Genomic DNA, 21446 nt, shown 5'->3' with positions numbered 1-21446 from the left:
AGGCTAGGCCATTTAATGGGCCCGCACAGTATATAAGGGAAAAAAGTCAGCTCTCTCCCCCAAGATACGCATCATCTTACTCAATTTGACTATCACCTCGTACGAACACTGACTTGATCGTCGGAGTGTTTTTGCAGGTGGTCACCCCCTCTTCGTCCACTCTACCTCCGGCATCACCAGCCTCCAACTCACGTCCGAAAACTCGCACCAAGTCACTCTGGAGTCCCGCCCACTCACCCTTTCGTCGTCACCCGAACCGTCGAGTACTCGAAATCTTCAGGTAACGAACAAATACTAATTTATGGTTAAAAATATTGTTGTCTAAAAATTTCTGCATAGAATTTATCTTAAACTAAAATTGAGTAATATTATTCAATTTTTTTTTTGGACCATGTATGTACTCACATTAGATTATTTTCCTATTTACTTTGTGCAACAACATTATACATTATTTTAAAAGCAAGAGTCTCCTATATTATCTAGTCTATTATTACTATAAATATTTTTTATATAATAAGCACCAATATATGCATTATCTATAGTTAATTCGGAATAAGATTCCAGGTATATGTGGTCCCAAAAGATGTGACACTATAAGACTTTTTGTTATCTAATAACAAAAGCATCATATCCATGGACGATGGCTCCAATAGATTCCACAACTTTCTTTGATATACAAGTGCTACAAGTAGGAACAAAATACGTATGAAGTTTATGTTGATTGCTTTTTGAATTAGATTTTAACATTGAGATAGAGTCGCTCAATTTTAATATGATATTTGGTTAACTTAAATACTTTGTTACTTTAATTGACTAGAGTAGTGTTGCTCTAAATGGAAGCAATTAATTGCCCTTTTTATAATCTTAAACTATCACATAAGAAGTTAATGACACAAACTCTTCCCTTTTGTTGGATCTTCCAACAACTAAGGATAGCTTTAATTTCTTTCCTTATTAGCCAATTAATGAAACATGTTAGGAGCAAAACATTTAGATAAAGCATCTAACCAGTTTTTACCTTTTTTTTTTTTTGGGTTTACTTCCTCTATTTTCTAAGGAAAAGTATATCGAATCAAGAGGTGATCAGCCAAAAAATAAATAACTTAACTAATTTATAATTATATTTAATTAATTTATTTGTTTTAATTTATAATATTTGATATTAATTGCTTCTCATCCCAAATTAAAATTCTAAATGATATATTGGAGAAATAGGGGTGGGGATCACGGAACTTTTAATAATCCCGATTCTTAGTATAAAAAATTTTTATAAAATATATAAAAGAACATCTATTTAGTATGAAAAAGAAACATTCTGATACTTAATAGAAGAAACAACCTAATGCCTAGCATAAACACCATTCACGTAGAAGTTTTAGATTCACTCAGAGGCATTTGGTTGGTTTTTTGCTGATACCCTCTTGGTTCCCTAGCATTGTTGATTTTCTAATTAGTTGGATCCTACAAAGTACAATTAAACATGATCTTATACATCATCTTAAAATAAGGGATATCATGTATTAGAATTAATGTATTGATTTTCGTTTAATTATGAGAGATAGAAATATAATGACAAACACTATAGCAAAAATGACGATAAAATTACAACTTCATCAAGTGGCCTTTTTCTTAGGAGGAATTTAAAAATAATCTTAATTAAATATGTCCCTCTATTTAAACAGTTCATTTGTTTTTCTTTTCTTTTTTTAGCTTATTTAAGTCACAGAAAAAATTAAACACAATCTCAGTTAGTCACAAAGCTATAAGCATATGTTACACTATTATTCTTCTTGTTAGGTTCAGGTCTGAACCCCAACATTTTTGGTTAAGCATTGAACCAAACTTTAGTGGTTGATCTGCAAACTAGCTACTATTACTTATTTATTTTGTGTAAATACATTTTATTTAAGATTTAATTTTGTTTTCTCAATTAAGTCCATTTTTTTAATGATTAGTCTTGTGCTATTAATTTTACTACATTTCCTTAAACTCATGCATTATATATTATGATGAGGTCTCCTTTTCTAATCACTTTAACTTATTCTTATTCTTATTTAATTTTCTTTTCACTTTATTCTGTTCTTCTAATTTGGTACATCATGATTATGATATTTAATATTGTAAGCGCGGCCATTAAATTTCAAAACCAATAAACAAAAGTACCAGTTTTGCTAATTAAAAAATTATTCATATACTTAAGTTTGCTTTTTCCCTGTTATAATACGGAGGATTCGAATTTAGAACTCCATAATCATTTTTATCGTAATAATTGTTAACACAAGAAAGTTACCGGGTCAAAAAAAGCAATGTTTATGCTAAAGTGATTTGATCAGTTAAGTCACACTTACGCTTTCATTACTATTTTTAATATATAATTTAATTAGAACAATACGAATCTCCTCCCTAGCCGGTTGAAATAGTGAAGTAAATTTGTTTTGGCCAAAAAATCTTCATTGGAAAAAAAAAAACAAAAAAATTAATACCTGGGGATCTTATATATATACTATTTGCTTCATTGTTAGTTTAGGAGATGTATTTGAAAAGAAAAGTTAAGTACATGAAAAGAATTGAAGAGCATGATAAATAATACAAAATAAAGTATTATTTTAATTTTTAATATTTAAGTTAAAATTTAATTTAATTTTTAACATTTTTAAATATCTTAGTTTAGTTTTTAATATATTAAAATAGAATGTTTAAAATATTAAAAATTAAATTAGAATTTATTTCAAATATTGAGAATTAAAATAGTATTTTATTTAATAATATATAAAAAAAATGTATATAATATGCATGTATTTTCCATGATATAGTTAGTATATAGTAGCCTAATTAAGATTGGAATATTAATTTTTAAGCTTATTATCTGGAGAATCACTTAAATAAAGATGTTTAGAACGTTTTTTAAGATATTTTTTAATAATTAAAATTCAATATATATAATCAATTAAATCGTATTATTTTTGTCAAAATTAGATTAGATAAATTGATCTGACCAAAAAATTGGTGTGAACTAAATCTTGAACCGATCTAAATTAATATTTTTTTATAAGAAATAACTATAATATCTCTATTATGAAAATGACTAAAATATTCTTATTATGTATATATTATGAATATTTTAGTCATTTTTTAAAATAAAATTATTCAATTATTGTAGTCATTTTTTATAAAAAAGAATATTAATTTAGTTTTACTTTAAATTTAGTTCATCAATTTTCGGCCAAATTAATTTGTCTGATCTAATTTTTATAGAAATAACACAATTTTCAATTAATTATATATGTAAAATTTTAATTATTATAAAATATCTTTAAAATAAGATATTTTATATGTCTTTATCTAAGTAACTCCTTATTATCTATATTAGAAACTATAGGTTGTGTAATACTACCACAAAATAAAAGAAGAAATCTTCTATTTTCAATTTTCTATGATGAGATGACATTTTGTTCAAGGCAGGAAAAAGGAAAGCCCAAATATTTCAATTCAAATTTTTTTCATAAGAAGACTATGAAAAAAAGAAAATTATTTCTTTTTCAATGTGTCTCCCCGAAAGGGTGAATTAATCATAGTGCGAGGAGTGGATAACAACGCAGGCCCCAAAAGCAACATTTATATGCTCTACCTTAAATAGGGGAGCAATTAACTTTAAAATTTTGTAATAATTTTCTATATTTTTAATTTTTAATTAAAAATTGCCATGGCGTGATTAAATTTCAATTTCTTATATATACTATTTAATTTAATTTAAGGTTTACTTATATAATAATATAGGTATGGACAAGCTATGATTACAAGCACAATGTAAAATTATCATTTGAATAAGAGAAATCCCATAGTTAAAGCTCAAATTAGTGGCGTACACGTTAATTCTTTTCCTCTTGTGATCTCAAATTCTCAATCTCTCTCATTGTTTTTGTGGATATTGTGGTGATGACTTCAATCATAGTGGTTTGGACTTGTCAACTTTAGAAACATGAAATAGAAAAGAACTTCATTCAAAATAAAAAATAAAGAGTAAAGTATCGTTTTTGTCTCCAACGTTTGGGGTAAGTTCTAAAATTGTCCCTAACGTTTTAATCGTCCTATTTAGGTCCTTAACGTTTCAAAATTGACTCAATGTTGTCCTGCCTGTTAAGACAGGACAAAATTGAGACGATTTTGAAACGTTAGGGACTTAAATAGAACGAAAACGTTGGAGACAAAAACGAAACATATAAATAAATTTTAATTTTATTCTTTAATAATATCAATTTCTTACGGTACATAATATTCAATTATTTTTAATCACATTTATACTTAATCACATTACTTTCATTCTAAATAAATTTATTTTTTTTAATTTTACACTTAAAGTAATGTAATTTTTTTATAAATAAATAAATTTTACACTTTCATTCTAAATAAATAATGTAATGTGATTAGAATGAAAGTATAAAATTATAAAAAAAAATATAAGTAATGTGATTAAGTAATGAAAGTAAAATTACATTATTTATTTAGAATGAAAGTTTAAAATTTATTTATTTATAAAAAATTATATTTCTTTAAGCGTAAAATTATAAAAAAATTAATTTATTTATAATGAAAGTGTAAAATTATTAAAAAAATATAAGTAATGTAATTAAGTAATGAAAGTAAAATTACATTATTTAGAATGAAAGTGTAAAATTATAAAAAAAAAATTATAAATAATGTGATTAAGTAATGAAAGTAAAATTACATTATTTAGAATGAAAGTATAAAATTTATTTATTTATAAAAAAATTACATTACTTAAGTGTAAAATTATAAAAAAAAATAATTTATTTAGAATGAAAGTGTAAAATTATAAAAAAAATAATGTGATTAAGTAATAAAAGTAAAATTACATTATTAAAAATGAAAGTGTAAAAGTTATTTGTTTATAAAAAAAATTACATTACTTTAAATGTAAAATTATAAAAAAATTAATTTATTTAGAATGAAAGTGTAAAATTATTAAAAAAATTATAAGTAATGTGATTAAGAAATGAAAGTAAAATTACATTATTTAGAATGAAAGTGTAAAATTTATTTATTTATAAAAAAATTACATTACTTTAAGAATAAAATTATAAACAAATTAATTTATTTAGAATGAAAGTAATGTGATTAATTGTAATTTAAAAAATAATTGAATATTATGTATATTAAAAATTAAAATTATTGAAGGATAAAAATAAAATTTATTTTTATGTATCGTTTTTGTCCCCAATGTTTTCGTCCTATTTAAGTCCCTAACGTTTCAAAATCGTCTCAATTTTGTCCCGCCGTCAATTCTATTAACGGATCCTTAACCGTAGGACAACATTGAGTCAATTTTGAAACGTTAGGGACTTAAATAGGACGATTGAAACGTTAGGAACAACTTTGGGACTTACCCCAAACGTTTGGGACAAAAACGATACTTTACTCAAAAATAAAAATAAAATGGTTTCAAACTTGGTGCTCCTTATTAAATTAGAAACTAGCTTAATTAACAAGATTGTAGTCTAATGAAATAAAGAAATCAATTCTTCATATAGAAACAAAATATAAAAGCTTAGATAAGACTTAATTAAAGAGTGAGTTCTACTCCTTGTTTAAAATATTTTATGTTATCACCTAATTAGTTATTGTTTCATGATATGTTGTAAATCTTAAGATAATTGTCATAAAAATTAAATATTTTATTTCTATTTAATAATTAATAACATATGTAACTATTTTTTTAAATAAAATGTTATGTCTTCTTCATGTGTATGTAGTAGTTAATGATCTTGATTAAGTTGATAAATCTTTCATTTACTAACTATAATTTAGATCGCCAACGATCTATAACTTAAATAGTATAGTCTTCTTCAAGCATGGATCCAAGTAGAAGTAAGAGGGGTTATTTGTCCCCACAAAAAATTTGATAAAAAAATATAATTATATATAAATGTTAATATTTATTTTTTTATTATATTATATTTATTCCTAAAATAAATAAATAAATTAACTAAAAGAATAATAATAATTAGCTTCATGATACTAATTAATTAGAAGGTATTTAAAATATGTCTTAGAACATCAGTAGTTCATTTAAGCAAGAATCAAGAATTTAAATTTTATTTTGTATATATAATAATTTATTAGATAATGACAGGCTCTTAAATGAATTTCAGATCCACGACAGATTAATCCTTGATATATTATGTTAGAGTATACTATGAAAAAAAAAAGATAAAATAAAATATTTATACATAAATTTTATTTTATATATTTTTGCCCCATTGTTAATTTTTTCTAGATTCGTCTCTGGTCTTCTCATTCTCACTTAAAAGTAGCAAATTCGAGTCTTACTCATAATTTAAAAAAAAAATTATAATTTAGATCCACCCTAGTTTTCTTTTTCTCATTTTTTTCCCTTAATTTTTTAGCTACAAAAAACACCAACATAGGAAGACATGTTGTGTGGGGCCTTCAATCTAGCTAACTTCAACTGTCATATTTGTATTTGTATTTGTATTTGGTACCATAATCCTAATACTAATAATAATACTAAAAAGATTAATACCATTGTTGTAAAGCTTTCACTTTCCATCCTTCTCCAACCACACCAGTCACCACCATTTTTCTTTCTCTCCTTTTTCACTTTTTTTTTTCTTCTCAGAATCAGAATCATTCCTCAAAAATATTAGTGGGTCGGTGCTTTCATTTCCATTTTTCTTCATTTTTCGCTGTCAAACACACCCCCCATTTGCAAAAAGTCTCCATTTTCATTCGTGGTAAATAGAATATCAAGTGTTTTAATACAGAATTTTCCATTGAAAAAAAAGTATTTTTGAGTGTTAAAGTGAAGAGAATTCAGGTTGCTATCTAGTTGAGATTGAGATTGGAAAAAAAAAAACATACATACACACAAAAGATAAAAAAAGCTCCAAGCTTTCATCATACATTTTGGTTTTTCTTGGTGGAGGAGGAACATCATTGGGAATTTGGATTGCCCCTGTTCTGTTTGTTGATTTGCTTAAATGGTTCAATCAACTTTTGAAGGATATGAATTCATCACTTGGTGCAGCCATGGATTCTGCTGTGCATAGCTACTGATGGAGCTCATCATGAACTGGTGATTATAGAATTTGGATTTGTTTGAGTCACTGAACATTATTGAAGATAAGCTTGATCAATCTTCTCCGTCAAGTTTGATCAATATGCTGCAAGTGTTTGATTACATGCCAATTATAAAAGCTGAAGCCTTATTAATGGTTGTGTATCAGTTTGGACTTTTCTTTGAAGAGAGGAGAAGATGAGTGGGATTTATTTCAGCTTTCTCTGTGGAAACTTTTAGAATTCAGTAGAAACAAACAAGGTATTGATACCTTACCCTCCAAAGGAAGCGATGACTATGACTCCTTGAGCTTCACTCAGTTGAGAAACTTGGGGAGCTGAACTTGAATTCCTAGATTCTTTGTTTGATTCAAAAAGCCTCATAGTAGCAGGTACTTAGTTGCATCAATCTCAGTTTTTCCTATGCTAGTTTAGTTCTAGACTTCTAGCTACATGACTTAAATTGGTAACCACTCAATTTAGTTGGATCTTCTACTTGTTAAATTCTTGTTGTGTTTCTTGATTCAGTAGCCTCTAAATCTTACCATCCAATGATTGTTCTGTTTTACCTCACCAAGTTGATAATTTTCAATGATATATCTGTAGCTATGTTTGAATCCTCTCTATAAGTTTGCATAAAGAGCATTGTTCTTCATATACTTACTACAAAGCTATGGCATTAGATTTAAGGGAGTGATCATAGTGTTCTAATGATTTTTAACTACATATATTTGCTTAATGGTTTTGTTCATTGATCAGGTAGCATGATCTTACCAGTGAAGTGGTTCGGATGACGATTGTAATAAGGCCTAAAGACGAAAGAACGTAGTCAACTGTGCCCAATCATTATGGCAAAGAAGTCTCAGAGGCGCTCCATCCGGTATGAGAAAGACAAGTCAGGGTGTATGTGGGGCTTTATTAGTATGTTTGATTTCCGCCATGGTCACTCAACTCGCAAGTTGATTGCAGATAGAAGGCGAAGCAGCAAGCATGTTGTTGGTAAGAATGGTGTTAAACATTATAGTTTCATAGATCGGTGTTCCAAATAGTTGTGGAGTAATTGATGTTTTTCATTCCAAAAAATTTTCTAGAATGCTATAAAACTTTTCATCAGAACATACTTTCCCTATCTACAATCATGAATATTTCATTTTTTCTCACCTATGCATGCTGTACATGTATCTACATCAAATACTACTACCTTAAACTTCTTATACTTGTGACTAATTTTATCATAACTTCTTGTAGTATCTACAAATCATATTTGTGCAGGATAGCCTATCTATTATTATTGTGGAATATACTTGTGTGCAGCTGTGCTTGATTAAGAAAAATAAATCAATATCAATTATTAATTTAATTATTACTTTTTCCTTCAGGAGATGTGCCTTCTAAGAACAAGTTTGAGATGTTGAGCGATTTGGATGAAGTTTCTCATGGCAATTTTGTGAGTCTGGCCATCCCTTGTATTATTCAATTGAAACTCATTACAAGTGAAAGTTAACAAATTTTAGGAGACTAGAAGAATTCAGTTACTGCTACAAGGATGTTTGTGCATTTATTGATATCAATATGTCATGTTTCAGGACACTGGAGAGAGTAAGAGGCCAACAGTGAAAACTGGTGCTATTAAGCATAGTGTGAAGAAACTCATAGAAGAAGAGATGTTCATTGATCAAACCACAGAGAAGGATGTATATAATGCCAAAGTAGAACCAAATGGATCCAGGTTAAGATGTGAAGTTCCGCAGCAGACGGATTACAAAAGGAAAAAGAAATCTAGCAGTAAAAGCTGTGATATGGACATTGATAATCTGAATTTGGATGCAACCATGAAATCCAAGTACTTGCATAATCAACACTCTCGGCGGCAATCAAAAGATGATCTTGATCTGGATAACATAATTGAAGAGTTTTGTCACTTTAAAGAGTCTTGTTCTGTGAAGCATGGCAATGATAGAGGAGTTCATACTCAGTCAAACCAGAAGCATGCAATTTCTGAAAACATTGCAAGAGAGGTAATTCATGAATTTGTGAATCAGATGATACTGAATGGCAAAGATCTGGCAGAAGCTAGAAAATACCTTCATTCCCATGAACTTATGGAAGCACTTCAGTTTATAAGCTCAGACAAGGAATTGTTTCTTGCACTTCTACAAAACCCAAATTCACTTTTGTTGAAATGTATACAAGAGTTTGCGAAATCTCATGGGAGAGATAACAATGAATATAGTTCTGTTACTTGTTCCAACTTCACCGAACAAGATTTTAGAAATGTGGAACCAACAAGGGAGACTGTAAACCACAAGAAGCATAACTTCTTCAGGAAAAAAACAAAGTCTCAGCCGAAAAATCCAACAAATGAGAATGGCAAAACTGAGACTTCAAATAGAATTGTAATTCTGAAGCCTGGATCAATGGGGTTGCAAAGTTCTGAAACCAGAAACAACATTGCCTCATCCCTGCAATCTCATGATACTGCCAAACACAGTAGTCCTTCTGCAAGAGGTAGTTCACATTTTTCGCTTACAGATTTAAAAAACAAGTTGAAGCATGCAATGGGAAGAGAGAAACATGCAAATCCTGAAGGCATCTCAAAAAGATACCCTGCTGAATGTCAAAGGCCTAGCAACAAAGCCATTCTTAAAGACAATGTTGGAATGAGATCTCCTAACAAAGATCATTTCTTCCTTGAGAAAATTGCAAGGCCTACTAAACTGAAAGATCCGGAATTGATTGTCGAGCAAGAAACTGGTAGTTATAAAAAGAAAAGGGCCTCTCACTTATACACTGAGGCCAAGAAGCATCTGTCTGAGGTGATAGGTAGGAGTGATGAGAACATGGACATGTCGAGTAGGCAGATTTCCAAGACCCTTGGGAGAATTCTATCCCTTCCGGAGTACAACTTTTCGCCCCTTGGCAGTCCTTCAAGGCGTTGGGAGCATCATTTTTTGACTGAACAGACAAGATTTTCTACCTCGGATAAAACTTGGGAGGCTTATGACAATATGTCCCCCAAACAGGCAACCTTTGTGAATAATTTAGCTCAGGAAACTGATAATCCAGAGAAGCAGTCAAGTATACGTGACAGAAGCTCTAATAATTTAGTACGAGAAATTAAGTTGGAATCAAATTTTCCTGATGAACTTAGTCATGTTGATAAAGCAGAAGGCTATTGTGCTGTTAAAGACGAGATAGTTGTCGAAGGTAATGTTATCATTTAAGTAGTAGATGCATGCATGTTTGCATTTAGTCTATTACTTATGGAGTTTCTATAATTTATTTGTGTGCAGGTGATGTAGAATCTGAAAAAGAGATCAATATCTTGGAATCTTTCTCAGAACCAATTCACCTCAGCATTAGAAATGATGAACAGAGTTGTGATATCTTAGAAATTACTGAGGTCAATGCTTCACTCTAGTAATGTTTCATATTGCATTAAGTTTTTACACAAATCAATGGTTTGAGAATAAATTGATCTTTGTAATTATGTTGTATTCAATATCCACAAAACTGTATCTAAAGCCTAAACTATTATTTGTTCCTTCAGCAGGACGGTATAGGCGAAAACCAACAATCTACCCCACCATCATCATCTCAGTCCTCATTCACAAAGAAAACTGAAGAGCTAGAAAGTGGTGCAGAAATGTGTGGGAGGCCAAGTCCTGTATCTGTTTTTGATACACCATTCATAGAGGATGAAATCAGCCCCAGTTACTCCGAATATCAACCTAGTAAGAATTCCTGCACTAGTGCTATCTGTGGATGCAAATTTAATTCTTAAGGAGGTTGCTATATCATGCTTCTCTTGACAATGCATAACACATGGTAGCATACCTTTTTCTGATTGCTATATTTATTTTAATCTAACATCACATTCATTCTTGATTTTCAGTTCAAGTAGCAGTACGGCCGCTAAATATTGAATTCGAAGAACAAGACTATTCACCTGTGAACCAAATCCAGAAAGGAAAATATTGCCTTGAAGAAAATGAATTGATATACAAGTACATCAAATCAGTCCTGCAAGCCTCTGAATTGACTATGGATCAATTATTGATGAAATGCCATTCCTCGGATAAGATACTAGATCCTTCATTGTTTGATCAGGAAGAGCTTCCAGCAAACCAGCTTTGCCATGATCAGAAGCTTCTTTATGACTGTATCAATGAAGTTCTGATGGAGGTTTGTTGGCATTACTTTGCTGTCTCACCTTTTGTATCCTTTGTGAAGAATCTTAGCATAAGGCCAAGTCCAAATATGAAAGTGGTTATTGTCAAGGTTTGGGAAGCAATGTGCTGGCATTTCCTTCCCTTACCCCCGCCTCGAACTTTGGACAAAATTGTCAGGAAAGACATGGAAAAAAGTAGCATGTGGATGGATCTTCGGTTTGATGCTGAAGCCGTTGGTTTCGAAATGGGTGAGATCATTCTTGCAGAACTCATGGAGGATACAATATTGAGTTGTACATATCTGGACTGATGGAAAGCAATGGAGTAGAGCGAAATGGGACGAAATGATATTGGATTAGACATTCTGATGCTTCAAACTGTTGTCAGTTTCGATTCGAATTGAAGGACAAGAAGAGTGGAAGCAATGTGTAAATGATTACTGATTTACTGACTACTTCTTGTTCTTGCCACCTTTTATGTCCTTCAAAGCTTCATTCATGGCATTTCTGAGATAGTAAATAGTTAAAATGGTTAGTGAAGATACTCGAATATGGGCAAGAAGTGAAAGGGAAGCAAGTTGCAACTGCTTCTTGCAAAAGTAGAAACAAAATTCTTGTCTTTAGAGTGACAAAGTATGAGTTTTCTTGGGACCAAAGGTGTTTGATTGTAGATTCTGTGGAGTTTGATTTTCTGGTTAATTTAGTTGGTGTGTGCTATAATTTTGTTTGGTAATCATCCTTACTTGTTTTGTATATTTTATTTTTGATCAAGTTGTTGAATTTACTAAGCTTTAAAATTTTAACTTTGAAGTTAGTACTATACTAATGAGTAATGATTATCTCTGCTATGCTCATTCTTTTTATCAAATACAAATAAAAATAACTAAAAAAACAAATAAGTCTTTGAATATTTACACTTTGTACATATTAATTTTTGAAGGAAAAAATAAAAGTTTTCCACTATTACAGACGTATAAAAGTTATGTTCAAATTAAATCATTTTACCGTCATGATAAAAATTAATACGGTAATATTATGTCCATATCTGTTATCACAAAGAATTTTATTAGTAGTTTTTTTTTCAAAGATTAATATATAAGGGTTATACTAAGTATATACCAAAATCAGTCATTAAAGTCAGTTATTAGTATAAAATAGATACTGAAATATAAATACATATTAAAAAAATATTAAACTACACATGTATTTACAGGTGGCTAATTTTAGTGACTAATTTTGGTATACAAATAATATTTTCTAATATATAAATATTGAAAAGTCTATTTGTCATTTTACTTTAAAAATATGAAAAATAAAAATGGTCTGGTTAACTAAAAAAAAGTAAACGATAAATAAGTCCTTGATTTTTTATTCCGAAGATAAATAAGTCTTCGACTAAATAAAAATTCAATAACATCGCTCACTTTTAAGAGTGAGGCATCTAAGTCCCTTTAAAGGATTAATTTATCTTTATATATTTTGAATGAAAAACTAAAAATTTATTTGTCCTTGTATATTTTAAGCGAAAGAATTTAAATATTTAAATATTAAATATTTTCTTAAAAAAAGTTAGTAACTTATTTATATTTTTTTGAAAAAAAGAGATTTTTTTTGTGAATAGAAAAAGAACGGATTGATTTCCCACGTGCCCATGTCAAAGCGAAGGCGTATAGGGCGGGGCTAAAAAGTAAAAACAAAACTATAAAAGAGTTTGAAACTGAGAGGAGGGATCTCCCGGGAATGGATCCTCTCAATTGTTAAAAAAAAATTGAGAGTGTAAAATGTGATTTCTAACCTTTTATTGTTCTCTCTCTCATATTTATTTCTGGACCCATTTATAAAATTAATGGTGGGAGATCACACTTTACTCCCTCAATTGTTAAAAAAAAATTGAGAGGATTTTCCCGGATCTCCCCCTTCGTCTTTCGCATCTGACATGTCATCGGCAAATTCGTTCTCATCAGGAAGAAGCTTTTCGCCGTCAAAGTGAGTAGATGCCCTCATTTAGAATATCAACTCCATTCATATCTACTTCATCAATTTTTCCTTCTTATCCTTCACAGAGATGACAAACAAGAAATTCTTGACACGGCATCATCAGCAGCATCACCTCCTCGTTATGATCCACTCAATCCTCGTTATGAACCAGGCATTCTCGATACAATTTACAAGGATCTTCCACCTCCTTCTCCCCAACCTAAGTCCGTACTTGCATTGCATGCCCTAATTTTTATATATCTCACTGCAATTCAGTTAATATAATTTATTGTCCTTCACAGAGATGAGATATCTCCCAAACCAAAGGCTTCTAAGTGAGTACATGCCCTAATTTAGATGAGATATCAATATCAATTCCATTCATATACATTCATTCTTAATTAATTGTCCTTCACAGATATGTGACACCAAAAATTTTTAGCAATATACCATCACCATCAGCAATAGCAGCCAGAGTCCCCTATGCAGGCTATACTCTTACTGAACCAAATCCGCCCAAGTATCTTAATGCAATTCAAATTAACATTTAATACATATTCAATGCAATTCAAATTAACATTTAATACATATTCTTAATCACTTCTCCCTTATCACCCTTTACAGAGAAGAGATACAAGGGATTTTTGAGCGTCGTTGTCATTGGCATATTTTGGCTATGAAACACTACAATGACACACGAAAGGAAGGGGTTAGTTCATTTTCTTCTCATCTAATTATTAAAAAGTGGAAGCTGTGAAGTTGATAGTTGAGAACTATTAAGTGCATGCTTGGGCGCCATTATTTTGTTAAAAAAAAAATCTTTTTTCAATGAAAAAAGATCTTATTTTATTTTTAAGGTGTTTGGCAAATTTCTAGTAGTAAAAGTAAAAGCACTAGTAAAATCAAAAAAAGATCTTTTTTGAGAAGCTGTAATTTACATCTTTTTTTAAAAGATCTTTTTTCCTTAAAAAAAAGATGTTTTTCATGTAATAAATAAACAAAAAAGTACTTTTATATTGTTATACCCAAACATAATTGATTGATAAAAAGACCTTTTTACATGAGATATCCAAACATAAAATTACTTTTACTTCTCTATAAGATCTTTTAAAAAAAGATAACTCGAAAAAAGATTTTTTCTTAAAAGCTCACCCAAACAAGCCCTAAATAATTTGATAGATTTAACTAAATTGTCATCTATAGACTCTCAAGCTATCAACTTGCGAAGTTGACTCCACCTGAGTTTCCACCTTAATAAAACTCTAAATGGCAGCATACATACTCAAACCTGTTGAAATATTATAAAATAAAGGTCTAAGTAGTCAAGCTAATGGACTAGACAAGACACAAACATTTTGTTTCCTTTGTTCCTCTAACATGTATGTTTCCCTGCTGCCACAAGATTACAAGCTCCATCACCATCACCCACAACTTGAACTACATCTTCCTTCTAGCATGTTGCTTCATGATTTGTTCTTTCACAATTTTAGATGTCCCTTCCTTCCCTTTACTAACAAATGACTCCATTCTCCCCTTATGCACCACCATCTCCATTTCAAAACACTCAGCATTGTTCGATTTTTTCCTATGTGAAACATGTTTCTACTTAATGTAGAGCCTACCTTTTTTCGTTATATTAATGTTTTTTCAAAAAATTCTTCGTTACTATCTATTTTGTAGGAAGATGAGTATAAGCTTTCGACGTCCTCGATTCCCAAGAGAATGGTTCAACCTTATATTCCTCTTGGCTTCCTTCATAAGTTGATGTGGGAGGGGAAGCCTATATCAACCGAAAAGTCCGATTCCGCCAAGTATTTTTTTGGTGCAGTCCATGAAATGAATCCTGATGAAATGCACGTAGCATATGCCAAACGACTTAAACTAGGTATCTTAAATGAATTTCTCTAGTCTTTTCTCCCTCTTGATAACTTTACTTTTACCATCACGAATTATTGAACACATTGACTCCCCCACCTTTTCCTGGCAGATCGTTTCTTGGATCTTAGTCCTGCTCAACTTCCTACACGCTGTGAGAGATGTGATATTAAGGATCATGATGACTTTAGGCAAGTCTGTGTCAATTAACTTGTGTTTTATTTTATTTTTTTCTTTTTACTATAAAGTTTTGTTGTTTTGTAATTGAAGGCAAAGAGATCAAGATTTAGAGGACCGAGTGAAAAAAAATGCCTCTATGTCTTTCTGTCTTGGATCCAGCTTCAGAGATGGACTCGAGTAAGAAATAACAAATTTTTGTTCATATATTGATTGATGTTCTAAACATTTAGTTGTTCTTTTTAAGTCTATCCTTTAATTGTTGCCTCTTCGTTTTTATGTTTTCTTGTGGTGTCAATTCCTCATGTATAAGCAGTTAAGTACACTCATGCATATTGGTAAAGATTGAATCCCTCTTATTCTTTTCAAGTTCTAACATTGTTCATCTATGTTAAGGTCATTTCTCAAGCGTATGTAAACTAAAAAAATTGCTGGTCAAAACTGTATTTGTTTAAATTGTTTTTAAGTAGAATCACACCAGCTAGGGACTCCAACCGTTATGAAGGTGGTGGTATGGAAGAAGAGATGCACAAAAAGAATTGTGATGATGCTGGTGTTATTGAAGATGAGACACCCAAAAAGAAGGCAAATTTTGAAGAAGGCTCGGAGAAGGTGAAGAAGCAATTTCATGCTTTTCTTCGTTTTTTTATTGTTTTGTATTTCTATATATGTGCTAATTCTAGAACACCATTCTTGAGAAAATAATCTTCATGGTGACATTTGGCCAATTTCCATTGTAGCTACAGTTACAGGGCAACCCTTTTGGCAGGAGATGATGAAACCAAATCGTGCAGTAGATATTATTTATGGTGTGTGGTCACCAACAACTTCGCTGCATCTTTTAAGCACTTTTTAACATTTTACTGTTCAATCCCGCTACGTTACCAACAATATTTCTGCCAACTTCTGCCAACTCTTGTTTATGACTGTATTTAATGAAAGTGTCTTTGTGGATGTGTCTAATAAAAATGTATTTTTTATAAATGTGTCTAATAGAAATGTTTTTATAGATGTATTTCTTAGATGTGTCTCTTTATACATATGTTTAAAATATAATAATTAATTATTATTGGTAATAAGTTGGCAGATAATATATTGGTACCCTATACTTTTCCTTTACTGTTTGATTAGTTGCATTATCCTACACGAGGTTAATCATCCTGTTAACTCTCCTCAACATTAATATTTCTTTATGATTTGTGCATATCTGTTTCTATTTTGTTCTTGTTTTTCTTCTCTTTGCTTATTTCTTATTCTTGAAATTGCAGTCCCTATATGAGCAGTGAGCCATCTAAAGAATAATAGAAGGAACGAATTCAAGATCTAGTATAGAATAAGGAGGTGTGCTATGATTTTGTTTGATTAATGATAATCATCCTTACCTGTTTTTTATACTTTATTTTTTGGTCATGATGTCGAATTTACAAGCCTGGAATTACCAAGGTTTGAACTTAGTACGAATGATTATATGTAGTGTGCACATTCGTTTTATTAAATTCAAATAAAAATATTGAAAACATATTAATTATAAGGCCATGACCATGAGTATTCCTTACTAATCTTATTTTTCAGTTATTTAACTCCTTTATCTTACTAAATTCCATATTAGTCAGATTAGCATACACACAAGAACTGAGATCATTAATTTAACACATACCATTAATCCCCTCTGACACTATCTATAATCTGAGAAACCATTGACACTACGGTGTTATGAATGCACATTTAGCTACCTGTGGTTAGACTATTAATATTTCTTTTCTTGCATTTGAATTAATGACAAACAAAATTTATTATTTTTTTAATATTTGATCAATTTTAAATCTTAAATACTAAATTTTAAATTTTAATAATATAAAAGTAAGACATTAATTCAAAAGTATATTTAAAAAATTGTATTAAACAACATTAATGTGACTTTTCATAAGTAAAAAGCTCAGAAAAAAGTTGTTGAAGCTTTTCAAACAAACTCAAAGTGTTAATTAATATTGATAAAAAATATTAGTCTCTAATATTTTTATTTTTGAACTAATACTATTTTTTTCACTAAAAGTATTATTCCATAACATTCTCGTTTTTAAATTAAGCACTAATAAGTCGATTTAAATTAAATGTGATAATTGAATTTTCTTAAAGGAACACTAGATATGAACATTATCTTGAGAAAACAAATTAGGAACATACGTACATTATTACTTTTTATTAATCTCCTGAAAAAAGTATATAAACAAGGCATAATAACTAAAATTGCAGGAGAGCCATACATATCCCGAATAAAAAAAATGTTAAAAGTGTTTTCAGAGTTTAGAGGTTGCGAGGTTGATGAGATCCCTCCTTAGAATCTTGCCAGATGGATTTTTGGGTACGGAAGATATAAAAGCGACCTTTCTAATTCTCTTGTATGGAGCCACCTGCATGCATCACACACAAGATATAAAGTAACTGAGACTCTCACAAAAATGAAAAAAGGAATGCTTAGAGTTAATTGGATTCAAACCTGTTTTGCCACAAAATCCATCACTTCCTTCTCCGAAATGCTGCTTCCAGCCTTTCTTACAACATATGCCATTGGAAACTGCCCAGCCTCCTTATCTGGAAACCTGATGCACGGAACATGAATAATGAATGAATTATGCTCTTTTAGGTAGCATTTGGTGGAGAGACAGACACAGAAAAACTGAGATTGAGAGACTGAGACTAAGAGACAGAGATTGAAATAAATTTCAATATTCTGTTTTGTGTAAAATGGGAGACAGAAATTAAAACAAGAATGAAACTCTACTTTAATTTGCACAAAAGATAAAATTAGAATTAATTAATTGAAATGAGGGTATTTTAAATATAAAATGTTATTAAAGTTTCGGTCTCTATTTCTAAAAATTTTAGTTCCCTATATCTCCACTTTTTGGAGGTACTGAAATACTAAAATTTTGAAGACAGAGACAGAAATTTTGGTAACAATCTCTGAACTAACAAACATGATACTGAGTCTTAGTCTCTATTTCAGTACCTCAAAACAAACGCTACCTAACGAATGAAACACTAGACTTACGGAATGACAGCAGCATCAGCAATGTCTGGATGTGTGAGCAACAAGGCCTCTAGTTCTGCTGGAGGCACCTAAAATATTGAGAATAACAACACAATGCATGTGAATGAAATGTGAAATAAAGGTACAAATTCATTGTCTTCTTATGAAAACAATAATTGACAACAAATATGAAGAGTTATACCTGATATCCCTTGTACTTGATGAGCTCTTTCAACCTATCCACAATAAATATGAAGCCATCATTGTCGATGAAGCAAACATCCCCTGTTCTTAACCATCCTTCTGAATCAAGCGTAGACGCCGTTGCTTCCTCGTTACTGAAATAACCTGCATGCATGCGCCATCACCGTCACTCTTAACACTTTCGTCCACTAATATGTTTCAACTTTCAACTTTCAATGAATAAAAAAAAGACTCATTTTTACTCCAAGTTAATTAAATAAATAAATAAGATTGCCTTATGATATATCAATGCGCACGCTATATTATGGTAGGGCCAAGGAATCCACTAGCTCTTAAATCTTAATGATAAATCATAATCAATCCATATTAAGAAATTCCAAGTTTACCCCCTCAAAAGGATAAAGAAATTCCAAAGTCCAAAAACAGCTAAAACTAAAAACGTTAAGAAAGAGAGAAAAAGTTGACTAGGAAAAGCACTAACTAACCTAGTAACGTACCTTTCATGATGGTGGGACCCCTGAGCCAGAGCTCACCGGTCCGGTTCACGGGAAGGGCGAGCCCGGAGTCAGGGTCGACAATCTTAGCCTGGGTTCCAGGAGAGAGGAGCCCCGCCGTACCGTACCTGCGGCTCTCTTCCAAGGAGTCGGTGGAAGCACCAACTCCGGTGGACTCCGTCAAGCCATAACCCTGAAGAATGGTCACGTTCGGATACTTCTCCACGAAGCCTTCTATCACCTCTTTACTCAGCGGAGCTCCACCCGAAAGCACCGAATGCAAAGACCTCAAATCGTACTTCCCCTTAATCGCGTCGGCGTTGTTGAGCATCGCTACCAGAATCGGCGGCACCAGCGGCAGGTACGTCGCCTTGTACCTCTCTATCGCCGACAACATGTCGTGCATCTCGAACTTTGACAGCACCACGATTGTGGCCCCCGCCGCCAGAAGTCCCGTCGCAAACGCCACCAGCCCTGTTATTAACACAGTTAGTTTCTATCTATCTTTTATTTTCAACTGGATACAGTTAAGAACTAATTCGTCACAGATTTTAAAGTTTTATTTAAAGTTCTGTTGCTAGTCAATAATTTATCCTAACGCTCATTTAAGACGAAGAATAATTTGGTACTCGATTTAGTGCATGTTTGGGCGCCATTATTTTGTTAAAAAGATCTTTTTTCAATGAAAAAAGATCTTTTTTTATTTTTTAACGTGTTTGGCAAATTTCTAGTAGTAAAAGTAAAAGCACTAGTAAAATCAAAAAAGATCTTTTTTGAGAAGCTGTAATTTACATCTTTTTTTAAAAGATCTTTTTTCCTTAAAAAAAAGATGTTTTTCATGTAATAAATAAACAAAAAAGTACTTTTATATTGTTATACCCAAACATAATTGATTGATAAAAAGACCTTTTTACATGAGATATCCAAACATAAAATTACTTTTACTTCTCTATAAGATCTTTTAAAAAAAGATAACTCGAAAAAAGATCTTTTTTAAAAAACTCACCCAAACAAGTCCTTAATTAAGCAAGCGTCATATTTATCAACTATAACTCAAATGACATAGTGTTTCTGTGTTTATCTAAAATCTTATTTCTAAAGAAAAAAAAAGGTCAAATTCAAATTCCACGGTATATGCATGTAATAATTTGTTAGCTAAGAATACCTTCTAAAGAAAAAATAGTGAGTTAGTAGTTACTACCGTATATATGGAACATCGGGACAGTGCAGATGAAGGTCTGGCTATCCTCGATGTTGAATCTGCCGAGAACGATCTGCACCATAGCCATGAGGTTGCGGTGAGAAGACACGACGCCCTTGCTGGGCCCGGTGGTGCCGGAAGAGTAGAGCAGGGTGGCCGTGTCGTCCTGGTTGACTCGCTCTTTGACTCGGCTTGAGCTGCTTTCTTTCTCCATCATGCGGCTCAGGGTGGTGACGGCTGAAGGGAAGCTGCTGCTGGTGTCGGCCTCCATGAGGATGATCGGGAGCGAGGGGGAGGCGGCGGCGATTTTCGAGGCCAGGGGAGGGATGGTGAAGGCGATGCGAGGCTTGGAGTCGTTGATTTGCTTGCGGATTTCGGCGGCGGTGTTGAGAGGGTTGGTGGTGGTGATGATGGCGCCGAGGGACATGACGGCGAGGCAGACGACGGGGAAGTAGATGCTGTTTGGGGAGAGGAGGAGGACGACGTTGCCCTTGCGGATGCCGAGGTCGTAGAGGGAGGAGGCGACGGCGTCCACAGCTCGCCAGAGTTGGTGGAAGGTGAAGTGGTTGCCGGTGGCGGCGTCGATGAAGGCGATCCTGGCATGGTGGGCGTGTGATGAGATGAAGGTGGTGACGTCCAAGGATGGGTTCTGTGGAAGTGGAAGTGGCTTCCTTTTGCTGTAGAAGACTGAGTTTGAGCTGCAGAACCCACTTCTTGGATCTATATCTCTTCCTTCCTCCATTTTTGATCGCTCTCTCTTTCTTTCTTTCTTTGTTTTTTTTTGTTTCTGTATCAGATTATTAAATAAGGGAATAATTTATATTCTTCCTTTGGGAATTGAGATCCAATCAAAATTAAGTACCACGTTATTCATATGTCTCATTACTATATATATTTACTACTTTTCATATTAACATTACGTTTATTTTGTGTTTTTTATTGAATAAAAAAAAGTTCTGTGCTATGCATGTGGAAATTTTTATTCATGCAAAGAAAATACCTTATTATTTTATTCACAATGAACAGGTAATTAATTGCAGATATTTGTTATGATATTTAAATTTTGGAAAATATTATTTGTATATCAAAATCAGTCACTAAAATTAACTACTAAATAAATACATATGTAATTTAATTTATTTTTAGTGTATATTTATATTTTAACATATATTTTATATTAGACGAACTTTGATAAGCTGATTTTAGTGTACACACAGTATA

At 31.5% G+C, this 21446-nt stretch overlaps 3 protein-coding genes across 16 annotated transcripts; 2 read left to right on the top strand and 1 right to left on the bottom strand.

The window, feature by feature from the left end:
- Window positions 1-6530: 6530 nt before the first annotated feature.
- TRM15 (GPI-anchored adhesin-like protein, putative (DUF3741)) lies at window positions 6531-12084 on the top strand. 4 transcript variants are annotated; one of them, XM_088504874.1, is made up of 8 exons: window positions 6567-7114; window positions 7266-7487; window positions 7855-8094; window positions 8475-8542; window positions 8682-10302; window positions 10389-10498; window positions 10649-10829; window positions 10991-12084. In XM_088504874.1, exons 3-8 carry the CDS (start codon window positions 7944-7946, stop codon window positions 11575-11577), a joined length of 2718 nt encoding a protein of 905 aa, XP_088361000.1. In that variant the 5' UTR covers window positions 6567-7114; window positions 7266-7487; window positions 7855-7943; the 3' UTR covers window positions 11578-12084. The 4 variants fall into 4 exon arrangements, with proteins under 4 accessions (XP_088360999.1, XP_088360997.1, XP_088361000.1 ...); XM_088504872.1 differs by having other exon boundaries at window positions 10646-10829; XM_088504873.1 differs by having other exon boundaries at window positions 6531-7487.
- Window positions 12085-13006: 922 nt separating this feature from the next.
- Window positions 13007-16827, top strand: LOC107628099 (uncharacterized). Of its 10 annotated transcripts, none has more exons than XM_021114560.2 (11): window positions 13007-13252; window positions 13330-13467; window positions 13546-13578; window positions 13662-13763; window positions 13868-13952; window positions 14924-15128; window positions 15231-15309; window positions 15389-15475; window positions 15766-15907; window positions 16036-16104; window positions 16564-16827. In XM_021114560.2, the coding sequence occupies exons 1-10, from the start codon at window positions 13203-13205 to the stop codon at window positions 16069-16071; spliced, it is 957 nt and encodes a 318-aa protein (XP_020970219.1). In that variant the 5' UTR covers window positions 13007-13202; the 3' UTR covers window positions 16072-16104; window positions 16564-16827. The 10 variants fall into 10 exon arrangements, 8 of the variants coding, with proteins under 8 accessions (XP_020970219.1, XP_016186392.1, XP_016186391.1 ...); XM_016330906.3 differs by having other exon boundaries at window positions 15763-15907; window positions 16042-16104; XM_016330905.3 differs by having other exon boundaries at window positions 15763-15907.
- A 593-nt stretch (window positions 16828-17420) lies between these two features.
- On the bottom strand, window positions 17421-21118 carry LOC107621422 (putative CoA ligase CCL5). Of its 2 annotated transcripts, XM_016323446.3 has the most exons (6): window positions 20226-21118; window positions 19028-19498; window positions 18529-18674; window positions 18348-18415; window positions 17793-17895; window positions 17421-17706 (listed from the first exon to the last, which is right to left on the bottom strand). In XM_016323446.3, exons 1-6 carry the CDS (start codon window positions 20965-20967, stop codon window positions 17593-17595), a joined length of 1644 nt encoding a protein of 547 aa, XP_016178932.1. In that variant the 5' UTR covers window positions 20968-21118; the 3' UTR covers window positions 17421-17592. The 2 variants fall into 2 exon arrangements, with proteins under 2 accessions (XP_016178932.1, XP_088361006.1); XM_088504880.1 differs by lacking the exon at window positions 17421-17706 and having other exon boundaries at window positions 17793-17930; window positions 18306-18415; window positions 20226-21046.
- Between the last annotated feature and the right edge of the window lie 328 nt (window positions 21119-21446).

Source organism: Arachis ipaensis, chromosome B2, assembly GCF_059453495.1.
Source record: "Arachis ipaensis isolate K30076 ecotype BB chromosome B2, ASM5945349v1, whole genome shotgun sequence".
Classification (NCBI taxonomy): domain Eukaryota; kingdom Viridiplantae; phylum Streptophyta; class Magnoliopsida; order Fabales; family Fabaceae; genus Arachis; species Arachis ipaensis.
The sequence above is the reverse complement of the archived record's forward strand: the minus strand, read 5'-3'. Positions and strand labels throughout refer to the sequence as shown.

Coding starts and splice junctions, on each gene's coding strand:
- TRM15 (XM_088504871.1), top strand. CDS start 7,944: ATGGCAAAGAAGTCTCAGAGGCGCTCCATCCGGTATGAGAAAGACAAG. Junction 8,095..8,474: donor AAGCAGCAAGCATGTTGTTG/GTAAGAATGGTG, acceptor TTTTTCCTTCAG/GAGATGTGCCTTCTAAGAAC. Junction 10,499..10,645: donor ATATCTTAGAAATTACTGAG/GTCAATGCTTCA, acceptor TTGTTCCTTCAG/CAGGACGGTATAGGCGAAAA.
- LOC107628099 (XM_016330905.3), top strand. CDS start 13,203: ATGTCATCGGCAAATTCGTTCTCATCAGGAAGAAGCTTTTCGCCGTCA. Junction 13,468..13,545: donor CCTCCTTCTCCCCAACCTAA/GTCCGTACTTGC, acceptor TGTCCTTCACAG/AGATGAGATATCTCCCAAAC. Junction 15,310..15,388: donor AAGGATCATGATGACTTTAG/GCAAGTCTGTGT, acceptor TTGTAATTGAAG/GCAAAGAGATCAAGATTTAG.
- LOC107621422 (XM_016323446.3), bottom strand. CDS start 20,967: ATGGAGGAAGGAAGAGATATAGATCCAAGAAGTGGGTTCTGCAGCTCA. Junction 19,499..20,225: donor CCCGATGTTCCATATATACG/GTAGTAACTACT, acceptor TGTTAATAACAG/GGCTGGTGGCGTTTGCGACG. Junction 17,896..18,347: donor GCTGATGCTGCTGTCATTCC/GTAAGTCTAGTG, acceptor TCCGTGCATCAG/GTTTCCAGATAAGGAGGCTG.